Here is a 19,911-nt window from a genome sequence, read left to right on the forward strand (position 1 = left end):
AAATGCCTTCTGGAAGTCCAAATAAATAACATCCATAGGCATTCCTGTCTACTACCTTAGTCACCACTTCAAAAAAAATCAATGATATTTGTCAGGCATGATCTTCCCTTCACAAATCCATGCTGGCTCTCCCTAATCTGCTGGAATTGTTTGGGTGTTCCCTATCCTTGATTATAGACTCCAGCAATTTTCCCACCAAAGATGTTAGGCTAACTGGTCTAGAATTACCTGGTTTCTCCTTTCACCCTTCTTAAAATGTGCAATTTTCCAATCCAGAGGGACTACTCCTGAATCTAGGGAACTCTGAGATTATAGTTAGGGCATCTACAGTGTGCTCCCCTACTTCCTTTAACATCCTCAGGTGGAAACCATCAGGTCCTGGGAATTTGACACTCTTTAGTTCCATTAATTTCTTAGTTACTGATGCAGTACTTATGTTAATTGTATTGAGTCCCTGTCCTTATCGACTATTAATTTTTTTTGAGGTCCGGCAAGTTATCCTCCTTTTCAACTATAAATACTGAGGCAAAGTAATTGTTCAACATATCTGCCATTTCCCCATTATCAATGACAATAGCAGCCTTTGACCGGGTGGAATGGGAGTACCTGTGGGAAACCTAAGAAGGTTTGGATTTGGTGAGGGATTCATAGGGTGGGTCAAACTACTTTATCAGGCCCCGTAGCAAGTGTGTGCGGGTGAGGTCAGAGTATTTTAGGCTTCACCGAGGGACGAGGCAGGGGTGCCCCCTCTCCCTGTTACTATTTGCCCTTGCAATAGAGCCGTTGGCCATAGCGCTGGGGGTTTCAAAGAACTGGCAGGGGTTGGTTTGGGGGAGGGGGGGGGGGGGAGAGAGGAGCATCGGATCTCGCTCTACGCGGATGATCTGCTCCTGTATATTTCAGACCCACTAGAGGGGATGGCGGAGATCATGCAGATTCTGAGGGACTTCGATAACTTCTTCGGGTACAAACTAAACGTAGGGAAAAGCGAGATGTTCGTGATCCAAGCTAAAGGGCAGGAGAAGAGACTGGGCGAGCTTCCGCTTAAGATGGTAGAGAAGAGCTTTCGGTACCTAGGCATACAGGTGGCTCGAAACTGGGATGCCCTGCACAAGCTTAACTTATCCTAGCTGGTAGAGCAGATGGAGGGGGACTTTAAAAGGTGGGACATGCTCCCGCTTTCTTTAACGGGGAGGGTGCAGACCGTTAAGATGATGGTCCTCCGCAGATTTTTGTTTGTCTTCCAGTGCCTTCCCATCTTCATCCCTAAGTCCTTCTTTAAGTGGGTGAACAAATCATTTCGGGATTTGTCTGGGCACATAAGACCCCGCGAATAAAGAGACTGTTTCTAGAGCGCAGTCGGGGGCGGGTGGCCTGGCTCTGCCGAATTTTTGCAGCGACTACTAAGCGGCTAATATAGCCATGATTAGGAAATGGTCTTGGGGGAGGGGTCGACGTGGGAGCGGAGAGGCGGCGTCATGCAAAGGCACCAGCTTAGGGGCACTTGTAACGGCACCTCTGCCGTTCTCGCCAGCGCGCTACTCAAGTCCGGTGGTGGCGGCGGCACTAAGGATCTGGGGTCAGTGGGGAAGGCACAGAGAGGTGGAAGGAGCCTCAGTTTGGACCCCGATACGCAACAATCACAGATTTGTTCTGGGCAAGATAGACGGAGGGTTTCAAAGTTGGCATAGGGCAGGTATTAAAAGGATGGGGGACCTGTTCATAGATGGGACTCTTCCCAGCTTGAAGGCGCTGGAGGAGAAATTTAATCTGCCCCTGGAAATGCCTTCAGATACCTTCAGGTACGCGCCTTTCTAAAAAAACAGATGGTGACATTTCCGTTGCTACCCCCATGTAGGATACAGGATAGGGTGGTCTCTGGCATCTGGGTAGGGGACGGGAAGGTGTCGGACATATACCAAGAACTACAGGAGGCGGAGGAAGCCCCAGTGGTGGAACTTAAGGGCAAGTGGGAGGAGGAACTAGGCGGGGAGCTGGATGCGGGCCTGTGGGCTGATGCCCCAAGCAGGGTTAATTCCTCCTCATCATGTGCCAGGCTTAGCTTAGTTCAGTTTAAGGTGGTCCATGGGGCACACATGACGGCAGCGAGAATGAGCAAGTTCTTTGGGGTTGAGGATAGATGTGCGAGATGTGCAGGAAGCCCAGCGAACCATGTCCATATGTTCTGGGCATGTCCGGCTCTCAAAGGATTCTGGCAGGGATTCGCTAAGGCAATGACCAAAATACTAAACACACAGGTGTTTTGTTAAATGTTGTTATGTAAAAATTTTGTTTCGATAAAAACCTGAATAAAAATAATTTTTTTAAAAGATCAATGACAGTAGCTCCATTTTCAGCTTTTAATAGGCCTACACATTGCTCTTGACCACCCACTTTCCCTTTATATAACTAGAACATTTCTTCTTATTGACTGTGATGTCTATTGCAAGTTTCCTTTCATAATCCCTTTTATTAGCTCTTGTAAGCTGCTTTGTGACTCTTTGCTGGTCTTTTTATCTAGCCCCTTTTGTTTGAATCTGTGCTGTGTTTTGCATTTTTTGTACACCCTTGCTTTTAGTTTTATGCTGTCCCTAACCTCTTCAGTTGTCCAAAGCAGCACGGTAGCACAGTGGTTTCACATCTCCAGGGTCCCAGGTTTGATTCCCGGCTTGGGTCACTGTCTGTGCGGAGTCTGCACGTTCTCCCTGCATCTGCGTGGATTTCCTCCGGGTGCTCCGGTTTCCTCCCCCAGTCCAAAGATGTGCGGGTTAGGTGGATTGGCCATGCTAAATTACCCTTAGGTGTCCAAAAAGCTGAAGTGGGGTTACTGGATGACGGTGATAGGGTGGAGGCGTGGGTTTAAGTAGGGTGCTCTTTCCAAGGGCCGGAGCAGACTCAATGGGACGAATGGCCTCCTTCTGCACTGTAAATTCTATGATTCTGTTTTTTGTGGTGGAATTTTTTACTCTCAGAGGTAAATGCTTGCTCTGTAGTTCATTAAATGTTTCTTTAAATATTCTCCTTTGTTCTTTAGCCGTTTGATCCATTAACCTCCTGTTTACCATGGACAGTCTGTGTCTCACCATGTTAAAGTTACCTTACCTAAGTCTAAAATTCTAAGTGGCAGCATATTCTAAGTAGCCGATTTGTGCTTTTCACTTTTAAATGCTACAATGAATTCGAGCACGTTGTGATCACTATTTGATAAATGTTAACGCAGTTAGGCTACCAATTAAATTTGGTTCATTACTCATAACTGAATCTAATATTGCCTGTCCCCTTTGTAGCCATCTGGGATGGCCACTTCCAGAATACAAAATTAATGCTCGCAATGACTGAAGGGAACTATGGACAATGTTAAGAAAGCAAGCAGGCACAGAGCCTGTATGCATATTGAAGAACAGCTCCCAGACGAGACTGAAACTGTAGGGAATTAACATATTGATGCCCCGTCTCCGGGAACAAAGGAAAGACACTAAAGCAACCGATCTAGCTCCAGACATCGTGGCGCCAGTTACCCAAACCGAAAGCATAAACAAAGCAAGGCCAACGGCCACATAGGACCCGCCCAGCCATCAGGGCACCCACCCCTTTATTGGTCAAGATCAATACGAGTGACCAATTAATTGGGGCCAAGTTCAAGGCCTGCCCAAAAGCACGCAAAATCCCTTCAGGTATAAGAAGAAGGCCCCGAGCGGGAATCTCTCTCTTGGAATCGGCTCTCAAAGCGGAGAGACCTTTCCACCAGCTACACCAGAAGCAACTAAGTCCAAGGTCAACGCTCGCTGCCAGACGGACGACCTTAGCTGTTCTCCTGTGCCACTTCGAACCCAGCAGCCTCAGATCCAAACAACGGCCATTGTTCCTCTGACTGAGTGGGCACCCGAAGCTAAGTATTGGCGTTAGTGTTAGAGATAGTTTACTTTGTAGTATTTTGTGCATGAGTAGATATTACTGTGTGTGTAAATAAATAGTATTGACTTTGAACTAACTAATTGGTGTATCGGCTCTTTGATCAGTATTCGGGTTTGAACCTTGTGACGGTGTCGAAAGATACCTGGCGACTCTGAAGCAAACATAATTAGGATTAAGGAAGGCGACCATATTGACCGCCATATTTAGAACCAAATAAAGATAGCAACACCTTGTTACAGCAAGAATGTATTGTTGCAGGAAACTATCCCAGACACATACCAGAAATTCACTACCTTTCTGGCGGTGCTTGGCTGCCTCTCCCAATCTATGTGTAAGTTAAAATCCCCCATTAATACTACTCTTCGTTACACACTTGCCTACTTTCTGCATTTATACGATCTAACACCTCAGAACTGGTACAAGGGGGTCTACACACACCCATTACAGTTTTCTGTTCCTCAGTTCCATCCAAATGTTCTCCACTGGATGCTTTCCCCTCATTATATCCTCTTCACGATTGAGGTGATAGTATCTGCCATCTTCCCTATATTGAGTTTCCAATCCTGACCATCCTGTAGCCATGTCTCCGAAAAGCTACCAAGACGTAACTAGTAGAATCAATTAGGAAGAACCGGAGCACCCGGAGGAAACCCACACAGACACAGGGAGAATGTACAGACCCCTCTTGGATCACTGTCTGTGTCCGCCGTCTGCACGTTCTCCCCGTGTTTGCGTGGGTTTTCTCCAGGTGCTCCGGTTTCCTCCCACAAGTTCCGGAAGACGTGCTTGTTAGGTTAATTGGATATTCTGAATTCTTCCTCAGTTACCTGAACAGGTGCCGGAGTGCGGTGACTAGGGGATTTGCACAGTAACTTCACTGCAGTGTTAATGTAAGCCTACTTGTGACACTAATAAAGATTATTTATTTAGGCAATGATAGAATGGGAAATGTTGACGTACAAATGGACCTGGCTGTCCTTGTACACCAGTCACTGAAAGCAAGCATACAGGTGCAGCAAGCATGTGGCACAGTAGCAAGCACTGTTGCTTCACAGCTCCAGGGTCCCAGGTTTGATCCCGGCTTGGGTCACTGACTGTGTGGAGTCTGCACGTTCTCCCAGTGTCTCTGTGGGTTTCCTCCGGGTGATCCGGTTTCCTCCCACAAGTCCCGAAAGAAGTGCTGTTAGGTAATTTGGACATTCTGAATTCTCCATCTGTGTACCCGAACAGGCACCAGAATGTGGCGACTTCGGGCTTTTCAGAGTAACTTCATTGCAGTGTTAATGTAAACCTACTTGTGACAATAATGATTATTATATAGCAGTTAGGAAGGCAAATGGTATGTTGGCCTTCATTGCAAGAAGATTTGAGTACAGGAGCAAGGATGTCTTCCTGCAGCTGTACAGGGCCTTAGTGAGGCCACACCTGGAGTATTGTGTACAGATTTTGTCTTTTCACCTAAGATAGGATATATACTTGCCATAGAGGGAGTGCAGCGAAGATTATGCAGACTGATTCCCGGGATGACAGGACTGGTATATGAGGAGAAATTGGGTCGGCTGGGCCTGTATTCACTGCAGTTTAGAAGAATGAGAGGGGATCTCATTGAAACATGAAATTATGGCAGGGCTGGACAGATTGGATGCAGGGATGATGCTACCCTTGCTGTGGAGTATAGAACTAGGGGGCATGGTCTCAGAATACAGGGTAGTCCATTGAGGACTGAGATGAGGAGAATTTTCTTCACTCAGAGGGGTGGGGGGATCCTGTGGAATTCTCTACCACTGAAGGCTGTGGGGGGGGGGTTAAGTCACTGAATATATTTAAGAAGGAAATAGATAGGTTTCTAGACTCAAAGGCATCAAGGGTTATGGGGAGACAACTGGAGTATGGTGTTGAAATACAGGATCAGCTGTGATCATATTGAATGGTGAAGCAGGCTCAATGAGTCGAATGGTCCACTATGACACCTATTTTCTAGGTTTCTATGCCACTTTTTCTGGATTCCCCATGAGAGGAAAACGCTTCCCTGTAACTACCCCACTGAATCTCTTCATCATTTCAAACACCTCAATTTGCTCACCCTTTAGAGTTCAAGAGACTGCAAGCCAGGCTTATGCAACCTATCTTTATAATTTAGCGATAAAGCCCTGATATGCAAAATAGCATAGTGGTTAGCACTGTTGCTGCACAGCACCAGGGTCCCAGGTTCAAATTCCGCTTGGGTCACTGCACGGATTCTACATGTTCTCCCCGTGTCTGTCTGGGTTTCGTCCGGGTTCTCCGGTTTCCTTCCCCATGTCCCGAAAGACGTGCTTGTTAGGTGAACTAGACATTCTGAATTCTCCCTCTGTGTACCCGAATAGGCGCCGGAGCGTGGCGACTGGGGGATTTTCACAGTAACTTCATTGCAATGTTAATGTAAGCCTACTTGTGACAATAATAATTATTATTATTATGAATCTGCACTGTACCCCTTCCACAGCCTATGTATCTTTCCTGAGGTTTGGTACCCAACACAGAACACAATGCTTCCGATGGGGTTAGTCAAGGCTCTGTATAACTGAAGCACGATTCCCTTACCTTTGTATTCCAACCCCCTGGAGATAAAATCCAATATTTCATTAGCCTTTGTTATAAAGTGTTATTATTATGCAACTTATTTCAATCCATTGCTGATGTCATCTGTAAGTGCGGCGACGTCATTAGTTGTTGTCGTTACCAGTGTATATTCATATTTAGCTGCTGTTAATTCTAATTCTATTCCGTTTCTGTTATTTCAGGCATCGAGCTTGGAGTATCTAGGCCACAGAATCATTGCGCAAGGCTCATCTTCTGTGGAAGGGAAGGTTCAAGCAATTAAGGAAGCTCCAAGATTGCCGCGTTTAGGTAATTTGTAGGTTTAATTAATTTGGAAGGTTTTTGCCAAACTTCTCTCTAGTGTTGGCTCCACTGTAACTACTTCACAAAGAAATAAAGTGGAAGTGGAAGTCTGCCCTGAAGAAGACGTTCAAAAATTTAAAAGCGTTCCCCAAACAAAATATCTGCTGGTCCATTTTGATCTAGACAGGGAACTTATTCTGTCGTGCAATGCCTCGCCCTACAGTATGGGGCGGTACTTTCTCTTGTAATGGAGGACAGGTTCAAAAAAGCCATTGGTTTTGCATCTGACAAAGGCTGAAAATGGGTATTCACAGTTGGACAAAGAAGGCACGGTGGCAGAGTGGTTAGCACTGCAGCCTCACAGCCTTGTACATGATGCTTTACTGATACGCTGACAATGTAAGTGACCAGTGCTGGATTCTTGCTGAGACCATTGGAGGCCATTTTGACTGAATGAAAAGGCTCATTAATGGCTTCTGGTTGGTACATATGGTGAACGAACGATCATAGAAATACTGATAGAATCTTTTTACCACGAAAATGATAGCTAGACCTTTGCAAATTTTTTTGTTTAATTTAGTGAGTCCAAATCTTTTTTTTTCTAATTAAGGGGCAATTTAGTCGGGCCAATTCACCTACCCTGCACATCTTCTTGGGTTGTGGGGCTGAGACCCACGCAGACACGGGGAGAATGTGCAACTACACATGGACAGTAACCCGGGGCCGGGATCGAACCTGGGACCTCGGCGCCGTGAGGCTGTAGTGTTAATCACTGCGCCACTGTGCTGCCCTTTACCACACCTTTTTAATTACTTTTTGCACTTATGTACTAGCTTTCAGTGACATACAAGTAGATATCCAAATTTCACTGGCTCCTCCACAGCTCCCAATCACTCGCCATTAAGAAAATATTCAGAGTTGTCTTTCACTAGTGTTCGTTACGACTTTTAAAAAGCGGTAGAAAATGAAACCAGCTATTTGTCCCATCAAAACTCATTCCTCATTCATACCAACACTCACAGTATGTTGTCCAATTAATTTTCAATTACCTCAATGTTTTTGCCTTGCTTCACATATCTCACAAAATCCATAAGTAAAATAATCTATGTCCAAAAGATTTTTTACCATCATTTCTATTTATATGCCCTGGCCCTAGTTTCTTGGTGAAACTTGAATCTGAGTTTCCCTTGTTTACAACTTCAATACTTCGACAAGGTCACCCCTAGTCACCTTCTTTCCAGACAGTAAATTTTGAACTGGCTTAATCTTGCTTCACTCTTTTTATTTAGTTAGTACCCTTGCTAATGTAGGCCCTGTTTATCCTGGTTACAGTATAATCAAACATGAAGACCGTATTCAAAGATACTGTCAAAGGGGAAACTGTGGACACAAAATATTCTTGTGTCTATTTAATAGGGAAAACTGTATGTGTCTGTGCTTCCCCACAAACTGGATTATGAATCCCCTGGGATGTCAGAGGCAAAACATGAAGTACATCTCCAGTGGCCAGTTTCAAGATTTTACTAGAGACCAATGACAGAGTCAAAGAATGACATAAAGCACCAACGGGCCTGAAGAGGAGATTATTAGTTATTCCTCCATCAAGACAGTATCACATTTCCCCAGATAGTCTATCTCAAATTCAAGAACTCTCCATCTAGTCAAACACTTTCAAGTTTGTCAGCCTAGTACCTACTATTTACAAACACACAATTCAAAGTGATCGTGGTTAAAAATAAACAACTCCTTAGCAATCCTCCAGACTAATAGATGATATACAGTCCTTAAGTCTATTGAGAACAGACTTCCGGTTGCGGCTATGCTGAGCTAAGTCGCCCGTTCGGCAGCTCCCGCCAGAAACGGACTTTTGGGCTCTTTTCAGGGGCCCCAGCGGAATTTGTTCGACGGTTCCCAGTGTGGGAAGGTGACAGTACGATTTCCCCGACACTGTATGGATTGGACCAGGAGTGGAGCGGTGACAAAAGTAATTCTGGTGCAGCGAAAAGTGCGAGGGAAGAAAGCCAAGATGGCGGCGGCTGGAGACCAGGCAGCGTGGGCGCAGTGGTCACAAGACCAGCAGGAGTTTCTCAAGCGCTGCTTCGCGGAATTGAAAGCAGAGCTGCTGGAGCCGATGAAAGCTTTGATCGCCAAGCTGGTCGAGACCCAGAAGGCCCAAGGGGCGGCGATCCGGGAGGTGCGGCAGAAGGCCTCGGAGAATGAGGACGAGATATTGGGCCTGGCGGTGAAGGTGGAGGCGCACGAGGCGCTGAATAAGAAATGGCAGGAGAAGTTCGAGGACATGGAGAATCAGTCGAGGGTGAAGAACTGCGGATTCTGGGTCTCCCGGAGGGGTCGGATGCTGGAGCATATGTGGTCACAATGCTGAACACGTTGATGGGCACGGGTGCCTTCCCGAGGACCCTGGAGCTGGATGGAGCCCACCGAGTCCTGGCGAGGAGGACCAAGTCTAACGAGCCGCCGCGGGCGGTATTGGTGCGGTTCCACCGCTTGATGGACAGGGAGTGCATCCTAAGATGGGCAAAAAAGGAGCGGAGCAGCAGGTGGGAGAATGCAGAGGTCCGTATATACCAGGACTGGAGCACGGAGGTGGCCAAGAAGAGGGCCGGGTACAATCGGGCTGGGGGGTGGGGCTGGGGGGGGGGGGGGAAGGGCAGTGTTGGAGAGGAGCGGCCGCTGATGGACAGGATGGGGGGGGGGAGACTACCACACTGGGGGGTCGATGGAGTGGCCGGGGTCAGCAGGAGTCAGCTGACTTACGGGAGTGCTATGGGGGAGCAACGCAGCTAGGGGGGGGGAAATCAAGCTGGGAGGGGGGACTGGGTTGCTGCTGCATTGGCCAAAGGGGAGCTGGAGCTCGGTGAGAGAGTCGGGGCGGGGGTCTGCCGCTGGGAGGAATGGAGAGTGCGGGAGGTGCGGGCACGTGGCTGGCCTAGAAAAGGGGATGGCTAATCAGCAGATGGGGGGGGGGCCTGATAACTTGGAATGTGAGAGGCCTGAACGGGCCGGTCAAGAGGGCCCGTGTGTTCGCGCACCTGAAGGGACTGAAGGCAGATGTGGTTATGCTCCAGGAGACGCATTTGAGGGTGGCAGATCAGGTTAGGCTGAGAAAGGGGTGGGTAGGGCAGGTTTTCCACTCGGGGTTGAACGCAAAGAATCGAGGGGTGGCGATTTTAGTGGGGAAGTGGGTGTCGTTTGAGGCGCTGAACATCGTGGCAGACAATGGAGGTAGGTATGTGATGGTGAGTGGTAAGCTGCAGGGGGTGCGGGTGGTATCAGTGAATGCATATGCCCCGAATTGGGACGATGCCGGATTTATGCGGCGCATGTTGGGCCGGATTCCGGACCTGGAGGCAGGTAGCTTGATAATGGGGGACGACTTCAACACGGTACTGGATCCAGCATTGGACCGCTCCAGGTCCAGGACGGGTAAGAGGCCAGCGGCGGCCAAGGTGCTGAGGGGGTTTATGGACCAGATGGGAGGAATGGACCCATGGAGGTTTGTCATGCCGGGGGCCAAGGAATTTTCTTTTTTTCCCCACGTCCATAAAGCCTACACCCGGATAGACTTCTTCGTTATGATCAGGGCACTAATCCCGAGGGTGGAGGACACGGAGTATTCGGCCATAGCCATCTTAGACCATGCCCCACATTGGGTGGAGCTGGAGCTAGGGGAGGAGAGGGACCAGCGCTCGCTGTGGCACCTAGATGTGGGCTTGCTGGCGGATGAGGAGGTGAGCGGGCGGACCCGGGGGTGCATTGAAAGCTATCTAGAGGCTAACGATAATGGGAAGGTGCAGGTGGTGGTACCAAAATTGAGGACTGTGCCCCGGGGGTGATTCATGAGGACCAGACGGGTTTCGTGAAGGGAAGGCAGCTGAATACCAATGTGCGGAGGCTCCTTAACGTAATCATGATGCCTGCAGTGGAGGGGGAAGCGGAGATAGTGGCGGCGATGGACGCGTAGAAGGCCTTCGACAGGGTGGAGTGGGGGTACCTCTGGGAAGTGTTGAGGAGGTTTGGGTTCGGGGAGGGGTTCATTAGTTGGGTTAGGCTACTTTACGAAGCCCCGGTGGCGAGTGTGGCCACGAATCGGAGGAGGTCGGAATACTTTCGGCTGTACCGGGGGACGAGGCAGGGGTGCCCCCTATCCCCCTTGCTATTTGCATTGGCAATTGAGCCTTGGGCTATGGCTCTAAGGGAGTCCAGGAACTGGAGGGTGCTGGGCCGGGGGGGCCCCGGAACACCGGGTATCGTTGTATGCCGATGACCTGCTACTGTATGTGGCGGACCCAGTGGGGGGGATGCCGGAGGTGATGCGGATCCTCAGGGAGTTTGGGCACTTTTCCGGGTATAAGCTCAATGTGGGGAGAGTGAGCTCTTCATGGTACACCCAGGGGACCAGGGAAGGGGATTAGACGAGCTTCCACTGAAGAGGGCGGAAAGGAGTTTTCGGTACCTAGGGATCCAGGTGGCCAGGAGCTGGGGGGCCCTACACAAGCTCAACTTGACGAGGCTGGTGGAGATGGAGGAGGAGTTTAAAAGGTGGGATTTGCTGCCAATCTCCCTGGCGGATAGGATACAGACGGTGAAGATGACGGTGCTCCCGAGGTTCCTTTTTATATTCCAGTGCCTCCCCATCCGGATCCCTAAGGCCGTTTTTAAGCGGGTCAGTACGAGCATCATGGGATTCGTATGGGCGAAAAAGACCCCGAGTGTGAGAAGGGTGTTTCTGGAGTGGAGTAGGGACAGAGGAGGGTTAGCGTTACCTAATCTGTGTGGGTACTACTGGGCTGCCAATGTGGCAATGATATGCAAGTGGGTAATGGAGGGGGAGGGGGTGGCGTGGAAGAGGCTGGAGATTGCATCCTGTGTGGGCACGAGTCTGGGAGCGTTGGTGACAGCACCGCTGCCGCTCCCGCCGTCTAGGTACACCAAAAGTCCGGTGGTGGCGCCGACTTTGAAAATTTGGGGGCAGCGGAGATGCAACAGGGGTGAGGTAGAGGCTTTGGTTTGGTCCCCGATCCGGGAGAACCATCGGTTCGTCCCGGGGAGAATGGATGGAGGGTTCCTGAGCTGGCAAAATTTGGGCTTCCCCCCAGAAATGCCTTCAGGTACATGCAGGGAAGGGCGTTTGTAAGACGGCAGGTGAGGGAATTCCCACTGCTTCCAGCACTCAGGATCCAGGATAGGGTGCTCTCGGGGGTGTGGGTTGGAGAGGGCAGGGTCTCGGCGATCTACCAGGAGATGCAGGAGGAGGAGGAGACCTCGGTAGAGGAACTAAAGGGTAAATGGGAGGAGGAGCTTGGGGAGGAGATAGACAAGGGTGCGTGGCGGACACCCTGGGTAGGGTTAATTTTTCCTCCTCTTGTGCCAGGCTTAGCCTGATGCAATTTAAGGTTCTTCACAGAGCGCATATGACAGGGGCGAGGCTGAGCAGGTTCTTTGGGGTGGAAGACAGGTGTGGGAGGTACTCAGGGAGGCCAGCAAATCACACCCACATGTTCTGAGGGTGCCCGGTGTTGGATGGGTTCTGGAGGGGTATTGCGAGGACGGTGTCTAAGGTGGTGAACACCCGGGTTAAGCCGAGCTGGGGGTTAGCACTATTTGGGGTATCGGACGAGCCGGGAGTGCAGGAGGTGAAAGAGGCCGGTATTCTGGCCTTTGCGTCCCTGATAGCCTGGCGGAGGATTCTGCTACAGTGGAAAGATGTGAGGCCCCCAAACGTGGAAGCCTGGATCAGCGACATGGCAGGGTTCATTAAATTGGAGAGGGTAAAATTTGCCTTGAGAGGGTCTGTGCAAGGGCTCTTCAGGCGGTGGCAACCGTTCCTGGACTTTCTAGCGGAGCGTTAGGAGGTGGTCAGCAGCAGCAGCAACCCGGGGGGGGGGGGGGGGGGGGGGTACTTTGTGTTTTCTACTGTGTTTCTTATTGCTTAATGGGGGGGTTTGTATATTGGGGGAATTTGTGATGTAGTTGTAAGATGTTTATTTATGTGTTCTTTGTTTTTCTTTTTCTGTAAGGGGGGGTTTGTTGAAAATATGTAAAAATTTGAATAAAAATATTTCTGAAAAAAAAAGTCTTAGTGAGAACAGAAAGCATAAGGTGATAAATCTCCTTCCAGAGTGAAGCTTACAAATCATTCATTTGAAAGCTTTGCGTATCAGTGAAAACACGTCAGTATGTCACAAAGAGTCGCCCGAAACTGTAAAATAGTTATTGATGAGCTTGGCATTTTTACATAATCAGTAACCCTTGGATTGTAACCAACCACCGACCATCCCCCCTTCCCCCACCTATCCCCAACACACAGTGCACATCCCCACAGAGAAGTCTACTTACTTCAAATTATTTAAATCTGATTTTTAAGCACTGGAATCCTACTTTGCTGTTATTTAATGAGGTTACATTATTGAGCAATTCAAACTTAAGCCAAAAATGAGTGATTGATCAACTCTGCAAGTTTCAGATTGCCCACAAGCACTCAGCATGGGCACAATGGTCTCCTTCTAGAGGTGTAGAATACTGCTCAAAAAGTCTGTACCAGCCTTGTCCAGGGAGCTTTGCACGTGGAAAGTATTCATATTTGCAGTAGAGACATTAAGATTAAAAAGACCAAAAAAAGCATTCACTCCATACATATACAACTCAAAGCGGACATTAAAACTAAAGCCACAATAGCAATCAAACAACATAATATAATCACTATAGTACATCAAAGCAGCTTACACATTTAAATTATGTCTGGATCATATACTGACTGGTGCAAGAATGAGATGGAAACCACAAGTTCAAATAACTGACTTGGGATACAGTTATAAAGCACAAAGGGATATAACACTTCAAACTTAAATGTACCATAAAGAGATAATTTATGCCACTACACCAAAGTTGCGCTCAGTCCAAAATTCTGAAGCTGCTTTCCAGCTCCACTCATTTCCTGATATTGGTTGACATCATAACTGCAGCTTCAAGGAACTTTCAGATGGGGAATGAGTTGAATTCCCACAGACCACATTTTAACTGGACAAAGGAAATGGCGCTTCTGCTGTGGAACACTCTAAGCTGCTGGGGTTACACTTTCATGCCCCAAAGAACCGATTACAGCTCTGGCTCCCTGTATACACTTCAATCTTCATCCCTGCAATGAAACTGCTTCAGCACAACAATAAAATTGGAATATACCATACGCCATTACAGAGCCCCATTAAAAAAGGCTCCAAAAATGAATCTAACTCTGTGTCAAAGTTACAAGTCCTCAGAATGAACTAGAACATCTCAGACTGGGAGTAACTATCTGGGTCTCTGTCACAATTTGTTACCCTCGTCTTGAATTTGGCTTTCTTGTCACTAAAAATTCTGCTGAATTGTTTTATCAACATATTATTTTTCTGACTGAAATCAATTATATAAGCCATCCTATAGCACTTTTAGTTTAAGAATTCTATGGAAATAAATTTTCAATATGTGAAATTCACCCACACTTTACTGTACACAAAGTGTTACATTTTTAACCGTTTAATTTCACTTACTCAAATCAATCCTTTTTTCAATTAATATTACATCGATGTGCAATAAAGAAAATGATTAAACAAAACTGCTTCAAATTCAGAACCTCATTACAGCAGAAGATGCTGTTATTTGTTTCATTGGTTTAATTCCCAGGTGTTTATTTGTAAGCAACAGATGTTTATTCTCAGACTGATGTGACTTAAACGAAAAGAACGGCATTATTCAATAAACGGCTGTCAGAAAAATAAAACATTTGTCACACAATAAACCAGCAACACATTGGCTTAAGTGACACCACTTCCTTCAGTAAATAGTAGAGTATGTTTGACCTTAAATTGGTACATTTCTGACAGTGCCCTTTTTTTAAAAACTGGCTCATTCAGCATAAAGCCACTCACTATCAAATAGATTCGACAAGTGCTATCATTAACGAGGGTCCTGGCACACTGGCAAGATTTTAAAATATCCTTGGAAGAAAAAATCTTAAATTGACAAAAGCATAACCACAACGTGCAGCAACTTGGAAATCCTTGCTGGAACAGGCCCAAGGTACGAGGTCCAACAATCTTGCTTCACTGATGCAAGGCCACCTGAATGACTGAATCATATCTGACCAACAATGCCACCCTGACTAAAGCTCATTTACTTCACAGGCGGGTAGAAATTTGCATTCAATCTCAAAACCGATTTGTCACAGTCCTCAGTCAGACAAGAGACAAGTTTATATATTTTTTAAAACACATGCTTGAAAACTTGACAGCCACCCATTTTCTCTTCAGTTCTCACCTTGACAGTAGTTTTTCCTCTCTCTCCTGGCCTGCTTTACCTGCATTTGTGTGTCATGTATTATTGTTATAAATGTGTGCACACTTGTATTCAAAAACCTGTTTCGATACAACAACATTTTAAAACATTTTTAAATGTTTTAAAACATTTGTTGTATGTGTGTGGGTGTGTGTACAAAAACTATTGTCTCTGTTGTGTATCCCCAGAACCCGTTTTGTTTTTTTTTTTGCTGCCTCAATGTTTTTACTTCAATCTTTTATACTTTGTTCCCCCCTCAAATGTTTTTACTTTGTTGCCCCCTCAATGTTAGGCTGTTTCCTCTCAATGTTAGGCTGCTTACCCTCAATGCTGATGACATGTTCCCTGATCTGGTTCTGCAGGATAGGCTCCTCAATCCTCTCCAGCAGGTCGTAGATGGAGTAGATGTTGGGGTGGACGCTCTCGAAGCGCTGGATCTCGGCTCGGATGGCCGCCGAGTTGGCCAACTGCTGCTGGTAATTCATCATTTCCAAGTCCCCCCCAAAATAAAAAAATCACCCTTCCGCGGGAGGAGGTTTTCTCTGGGGGGGGGGGGGGACTGACAAGGGGCAGGGGAAGGCCGGACTAGAGCAGGACAACCTCCCCCCAGCAGCCCAACAGCATCCTCCGCCTCGACCACACTCTCTCCCCCGACCAAAGTGCCACAGGCTCGGTGGGGAGCCGCTCCATAAGCCGCCGGGGTGTGTGAGGGGGGCTGCGATGGAGGAAGGGACGGCGTTGCTCTCCGGGCCGGTGTGAGGGGGGGGCGGGCCGACTGGCGGATTCACTGCTCACATCGCGCTGAGGGGGAGGGGCGGGGGCGGGAAGAGCGGCCGCTGATGTCGATCCAACTGCCGCGGAGGCCGCACTGAGAGCGCGGCAGCTCCCTCCCTCCCTCTCCTGGCGGCTCCCTCCCTCCCTCTCCTGGTGGCGGCTCCCTCCCTCCCTCTCCTGGCGGCTCCCTCCCTCCCTCTCCTGGTGGCGGCTCCCTCCCTCCCTCTCCTGGCGGCTCCCACTCCCGGTCCCCTCTCGCCCTCTCTCCCACTCCCGGTTCCCTCTCTCCCTCTCCCGGTCCCCTCTCGCCCTCTCTCCCTCTCCCCTCTCTCCCTCTCCCGGTCCCCTCTCTCCCTCTCCCGGTCCCCTCTCTCCCTCTCCCGGTCCCCTCTCTCCCTCTCCCGGTCCCCTCTCTCCCGGTCCCCTCTCTCCCGGTGCCCTCTCGCCCTCTCCCAGTGCCCTCTCTCCCTCTCCCGGTCCCCTCTCTCCCGGTGCCCTCTCGCCCTCTCCCGGTGCCCTCTCGCCCTCTCCCGGTGCCCTCTCGCCCTCTCCCGGTCCCCTCTCGCCATCTCCCGGTCCCCTCTCTCCCGGTGCCCTCTCGCCCTCTCCCGGTGCCCTCTCGCCCTCTCCCGGTGCCCTCTCGCCCTCTCCCGGTGCCCTCTCTCCCACTCCCGGTCCCCTCTCGCCCTCTCCCGGTTCCCTCTCGCCCTCTCTCCCTCTCCCGGTCCCCTCTCGCCCTCTCTCCCTCTCCCCTCTCTCCCTCTCCCGGTCCCCTCTCTCCCTCTCCCGGTCCCCTCTCTCCCGGTGCCCTCTCGCCCTCTCCCAGTGCCCTCTCTCCCTCTCCCGGTCCCCTCTCTCCCGGTGCCCTCTCGCCCTCTCCCGGTGCCCTCTCGCCCTCTCCCGGTGCCCTCTCGCCCTCTCCCGGTGCCCTCTCGCCCTCTCCCGGTCCCCTCTCGCCATCTCCCGGTCCCCTCTCTCCCGGTGCCCTCTCGCCCTCTCCCGGTGCCCTCTCGCCCTCTCCCGGTGCCCTCTCGCCCTCTCCCGGTGCCCTCTCGCCCTCTCCCGGTTCCCTCTCGCCCTCTCCCGGTTCCCTCTCGCCCTCTCTCCCTCTCCCGGTCCCCTCTCGCCCTCTCTCCCTCTCCGGGTCCCCTCTCGCCCTCTCCCGGTGCCCTCTCTCCCTCTCCCGGTCCCCTCTCTCCCGGTGCCCTCTCTCCCTCTCCCGGTGCCCTCTCTCCCTCTCCCGGTCCCCTCTCTCCCGGTGCCCTCTCGCCCTCTCCCGGTGCCCTCTCGCCCTCTCCCAGTCCCCTCTCGCCATCTCCCAGTCCCCTCTCTCCCGGTGCCCTCTCGCCCTCTCCCAGTGCCCTCTCCCGGTGCCCTCTCGCCCTCTCCCGGTGCCCTCTCGCCCTCTCCCGGTGCCCTCTCGCTCTCTCCCGGTGCCCTCTCGCCCTCTCCCGGTGCCCTCTCCTGGTGCCCTCTCCCGGTGCCCTCTCGCCCTCTCCCGGTCCCCTCTCTCCCGGTCCCCTCTCACCCTCTCCCGGTCCCCTCTCTCCCTCTCCCGGTGCCCTCTCTCCCGGTCCCCTCTCGCCCTCTCCAGGTCCCCTCTCGCCCTCTCCCGGTCCCCTCTCGCCCCCTCCCGGAGCCCTCTCCCGGTCCCCTCTCGTCCACTCCAGGTGCCCTCTCTCCCTCTCCCGGTCCCCTCTCGCCCTCACCCGGTCCCCTCTCGCCCTCACCCGGTCCCCTCTCGCCCTCACCCGGTCCCCTCTCGCCCTCACCCGGTCCCCTCTCGCCCTCTCCTGGTCCCCTCTCGCCCTCTCCTGGTCCCCTCTCGCTCTCTCCCGGTCCCCTCTCGCCCTCTCCCGGTGCCCTCTCGCCCTCTCCCGGTGCCATCTCGCCCTCTCCCGGTGCCATCTCGCCCTCTCCCGGTCCCCTCTCGCCCTCTCCTGGTCCCCTCTCGCCCTCTCCCGGTGCCCTCTCCCGGTCCCCTCTCGCCCTCTCCCGGTCCCCTCTCGCCCTCTCCCAGAGCCCTCTCCCGGTCCCCTCTCGTCCTCTCCAGGTGCCCTCTCTCCCTCTCCCGGTCCCCTCTCGCCCTCACCCGGTCCCCTCTCGCCCTCACCCGGTCCCCTCTCGCCCTCTCCTGGTCCCCTCTCGCCCTCTCCCGGTCCCCTCTCGCCCTCTCCCGGTCCCCTCTCGCCCTCTCCCGGTCCCCTCTCGCCCTCTCCCGGTCCCCTCTCGCCCTCTCCCGGTCCCCTCTCGCCCTCTCCCGGTCCCCTCTCGCCCTCTCCCGGTGCCCTCTCGCCCTCTCCCGGTGCCCTCTCGCCCTCTCCCGGTGCCCTCTCGCCCTCTCCCGGTGCCCTCTCGCCCTCTCCCGGTGCCATCTCGCCCTCTCCCGGTGCCATCTCGCCCTCTCCCGGTCCCCTCTCGCCCTCTCCCGGTCCCCTCTCGCCCTCTCCCGGTCCCCTCTCGCCCTCTCCCGGTCCCCTCTCGCCCTCTCCCGGTCCCCTCTCGCCCTCTCCCGGTCCCCTCTCGCCCTCTCCCGGTCCCCTCTCGCCCTCTCCCGGTCCCCTCTCGCCCTCTCCCGGTCCCCTCTCGCCCTCTCCCGGTCCCCTCTCGCCCTCTCCCGGTCCCCTCTCGCCCTCTCCCGGTCCCCTCTCGCCCTCTCCCGGTCCCCTCTCCCGGTGCCCTCTCGCCCTCTCCCGGTGCCCTCTCGCCCTCTCCCGGTGCCCTCTCGCCCTCTCCCGGTGCCCTCTCGCCCTCTCCCGGTGCCCTCTCGCCCTCTCCCGGTGCCCTCTCGCCCTCTCCCGGTGCCCTCTCGCCCTCTCCCGGTGCCCTCTCGCCCTCTCCCGGTGCCCTCTCGCCCTCTCCCGGTGCCCTCTCGCCCTCTCCCGGTGCCCTCTCGCCCTCTCCCGGTGCCCTCTCGCCCTCTCCCGGTGCCCTCTCGCCCTCTCCCGGTGCCCTCTCTCCCGGTGCCCTCTCGCCCTCTCCCGGTGCCCTCTCGCCCTCTCCCGGTGCCCTCTCGCCCTCTCCCCGGTGCCCTCTCGCCCTCTCCCGGTGCCCTCTCGCCCTCTCCCGGTGCCCTCTCGCCCTCTCCCGGTGCCCTCTCGCCCTCTCCCGGTGCCCTCTCGCCCTCTCCCGGTGCCCTCTCGCCCTCTCCCGGTGCCCTCTCGCCCTCTCCAGGTGCCCTCTCGCCCTCTCCAGGTGCCCTCTCGCCCTCTCCAGGTGCCCTCTCGCCCTCTCCCGGTGCCCTCTCGCCCTCTCCCGGTGCCCTCTCGCCCTCTCCCGGTGCCCTCTCGTCCCCTCTCCCGGTGCCCTCTCGCCCTCTCCCGGTGCCCTCTCGCCCTCTCCCGGTGCCCTCTCGCCCTCTCCCGGTGCCCTCTCGCCCTCTCCCGGTGCCCTCTCGCTCCTCCGGTGCCCTCTCGCCCTCCTCTCCGGTGCCCTCTCGCCCTCTCCCGGTGCCCTCTTCGCCCTCTCCCGGTGCCCTCTCGCCCTCTCCCGGTGCCCTCTCGCCCTCTCCCGGTGCCCTCTCGCCCTCTCCCGGTGACCCTCTCGCCCTCTCCCGGTGACCTCTCGCCCTCTCTCCGGTGACCTCTCGCCCTTCTCCCGGTGACCTCTCGCCTCTCTCCCGGTGACCTCTCTCCTCCTCGCCCGTGACCTCTCGCCCTCTCCCGGTGACCTCTCGCCCTCTCCCGGTCCCCTCTCCCGGTCCCCTCTCGCCCTCTCCCGGTCCCCTCTCGCCCTCTCCCGGTCCCCTCTCGCCCTCTCCCGCGTCCCCCTCTCGCCCTCTCCCGGTCCCCTCTCGCCCGTCTCCCCGGTCCCCTCTCGCCCTCTCCCGGTCCCCTCTCGCCCCTCTACCGGTCCCCTCTCGCCCTCTACCGGTCCCCTCTCGCCCTCTACCGGTCCCCCTCCGCCCTCGTCACCGGTCCCCCTCGCCCTCTCCGGTCCCCCCTCGCCCTCTCCCGGTCCCCCCCTCGCCCTCTCCCGGTCCCCCTCGCCCGTCCCCCCCCCCCG

General features: G+C 53.1%; 1 protein-coding gene across 3 annotated transcripts in view; it reads right to left on the bottom strand.

Moving 5' to 3' along the window:
- The window catches only part of agap1 (ArfGAP with GTPase domain, ankyrin repeat and PH domain 1), a 1,093,107-nt gene extending 1,077,133 nt beyond the window's left edge, over positions 1-15,974 (bottom strand). For 2 of the 3 annotated variants that reach the window (XM_072482227.1, XM_072482220.1), the window contains exon 1: positions 15,455-15,974. In XM_072482227.1, coding sequence (XP_072338328.1) covers positions 15,455-15,620 — 166 coding nt within the window. In that variant the 5' untranslated portion in view covers positions 15,621-15,974. The remainder of the gene's footprint in view (positions 1-15,454) is intronic. The other variant, XM_072482237.1, reaches the window with a different exon arrangement.
- Between the last annotated feature and the right edge of the window lie 3,937 nt (positions 15,975-19,911).

This window comes from Scyliorhinus torazame, chromosome 2 (genome assembly GCF_047496885.1).
Source record: "Scyliorhinus torazame isolate Kashiwa2021f chromosome 2, sScyTor2.1, whole genome shotgun sequence".
NCBI lineage: Eukaryota > Metazoa > Chordata > Chondrichthyes > Carcharhiniformes > Scyliorhinidae > Scyliorhinus > Scyliorhinus torazame.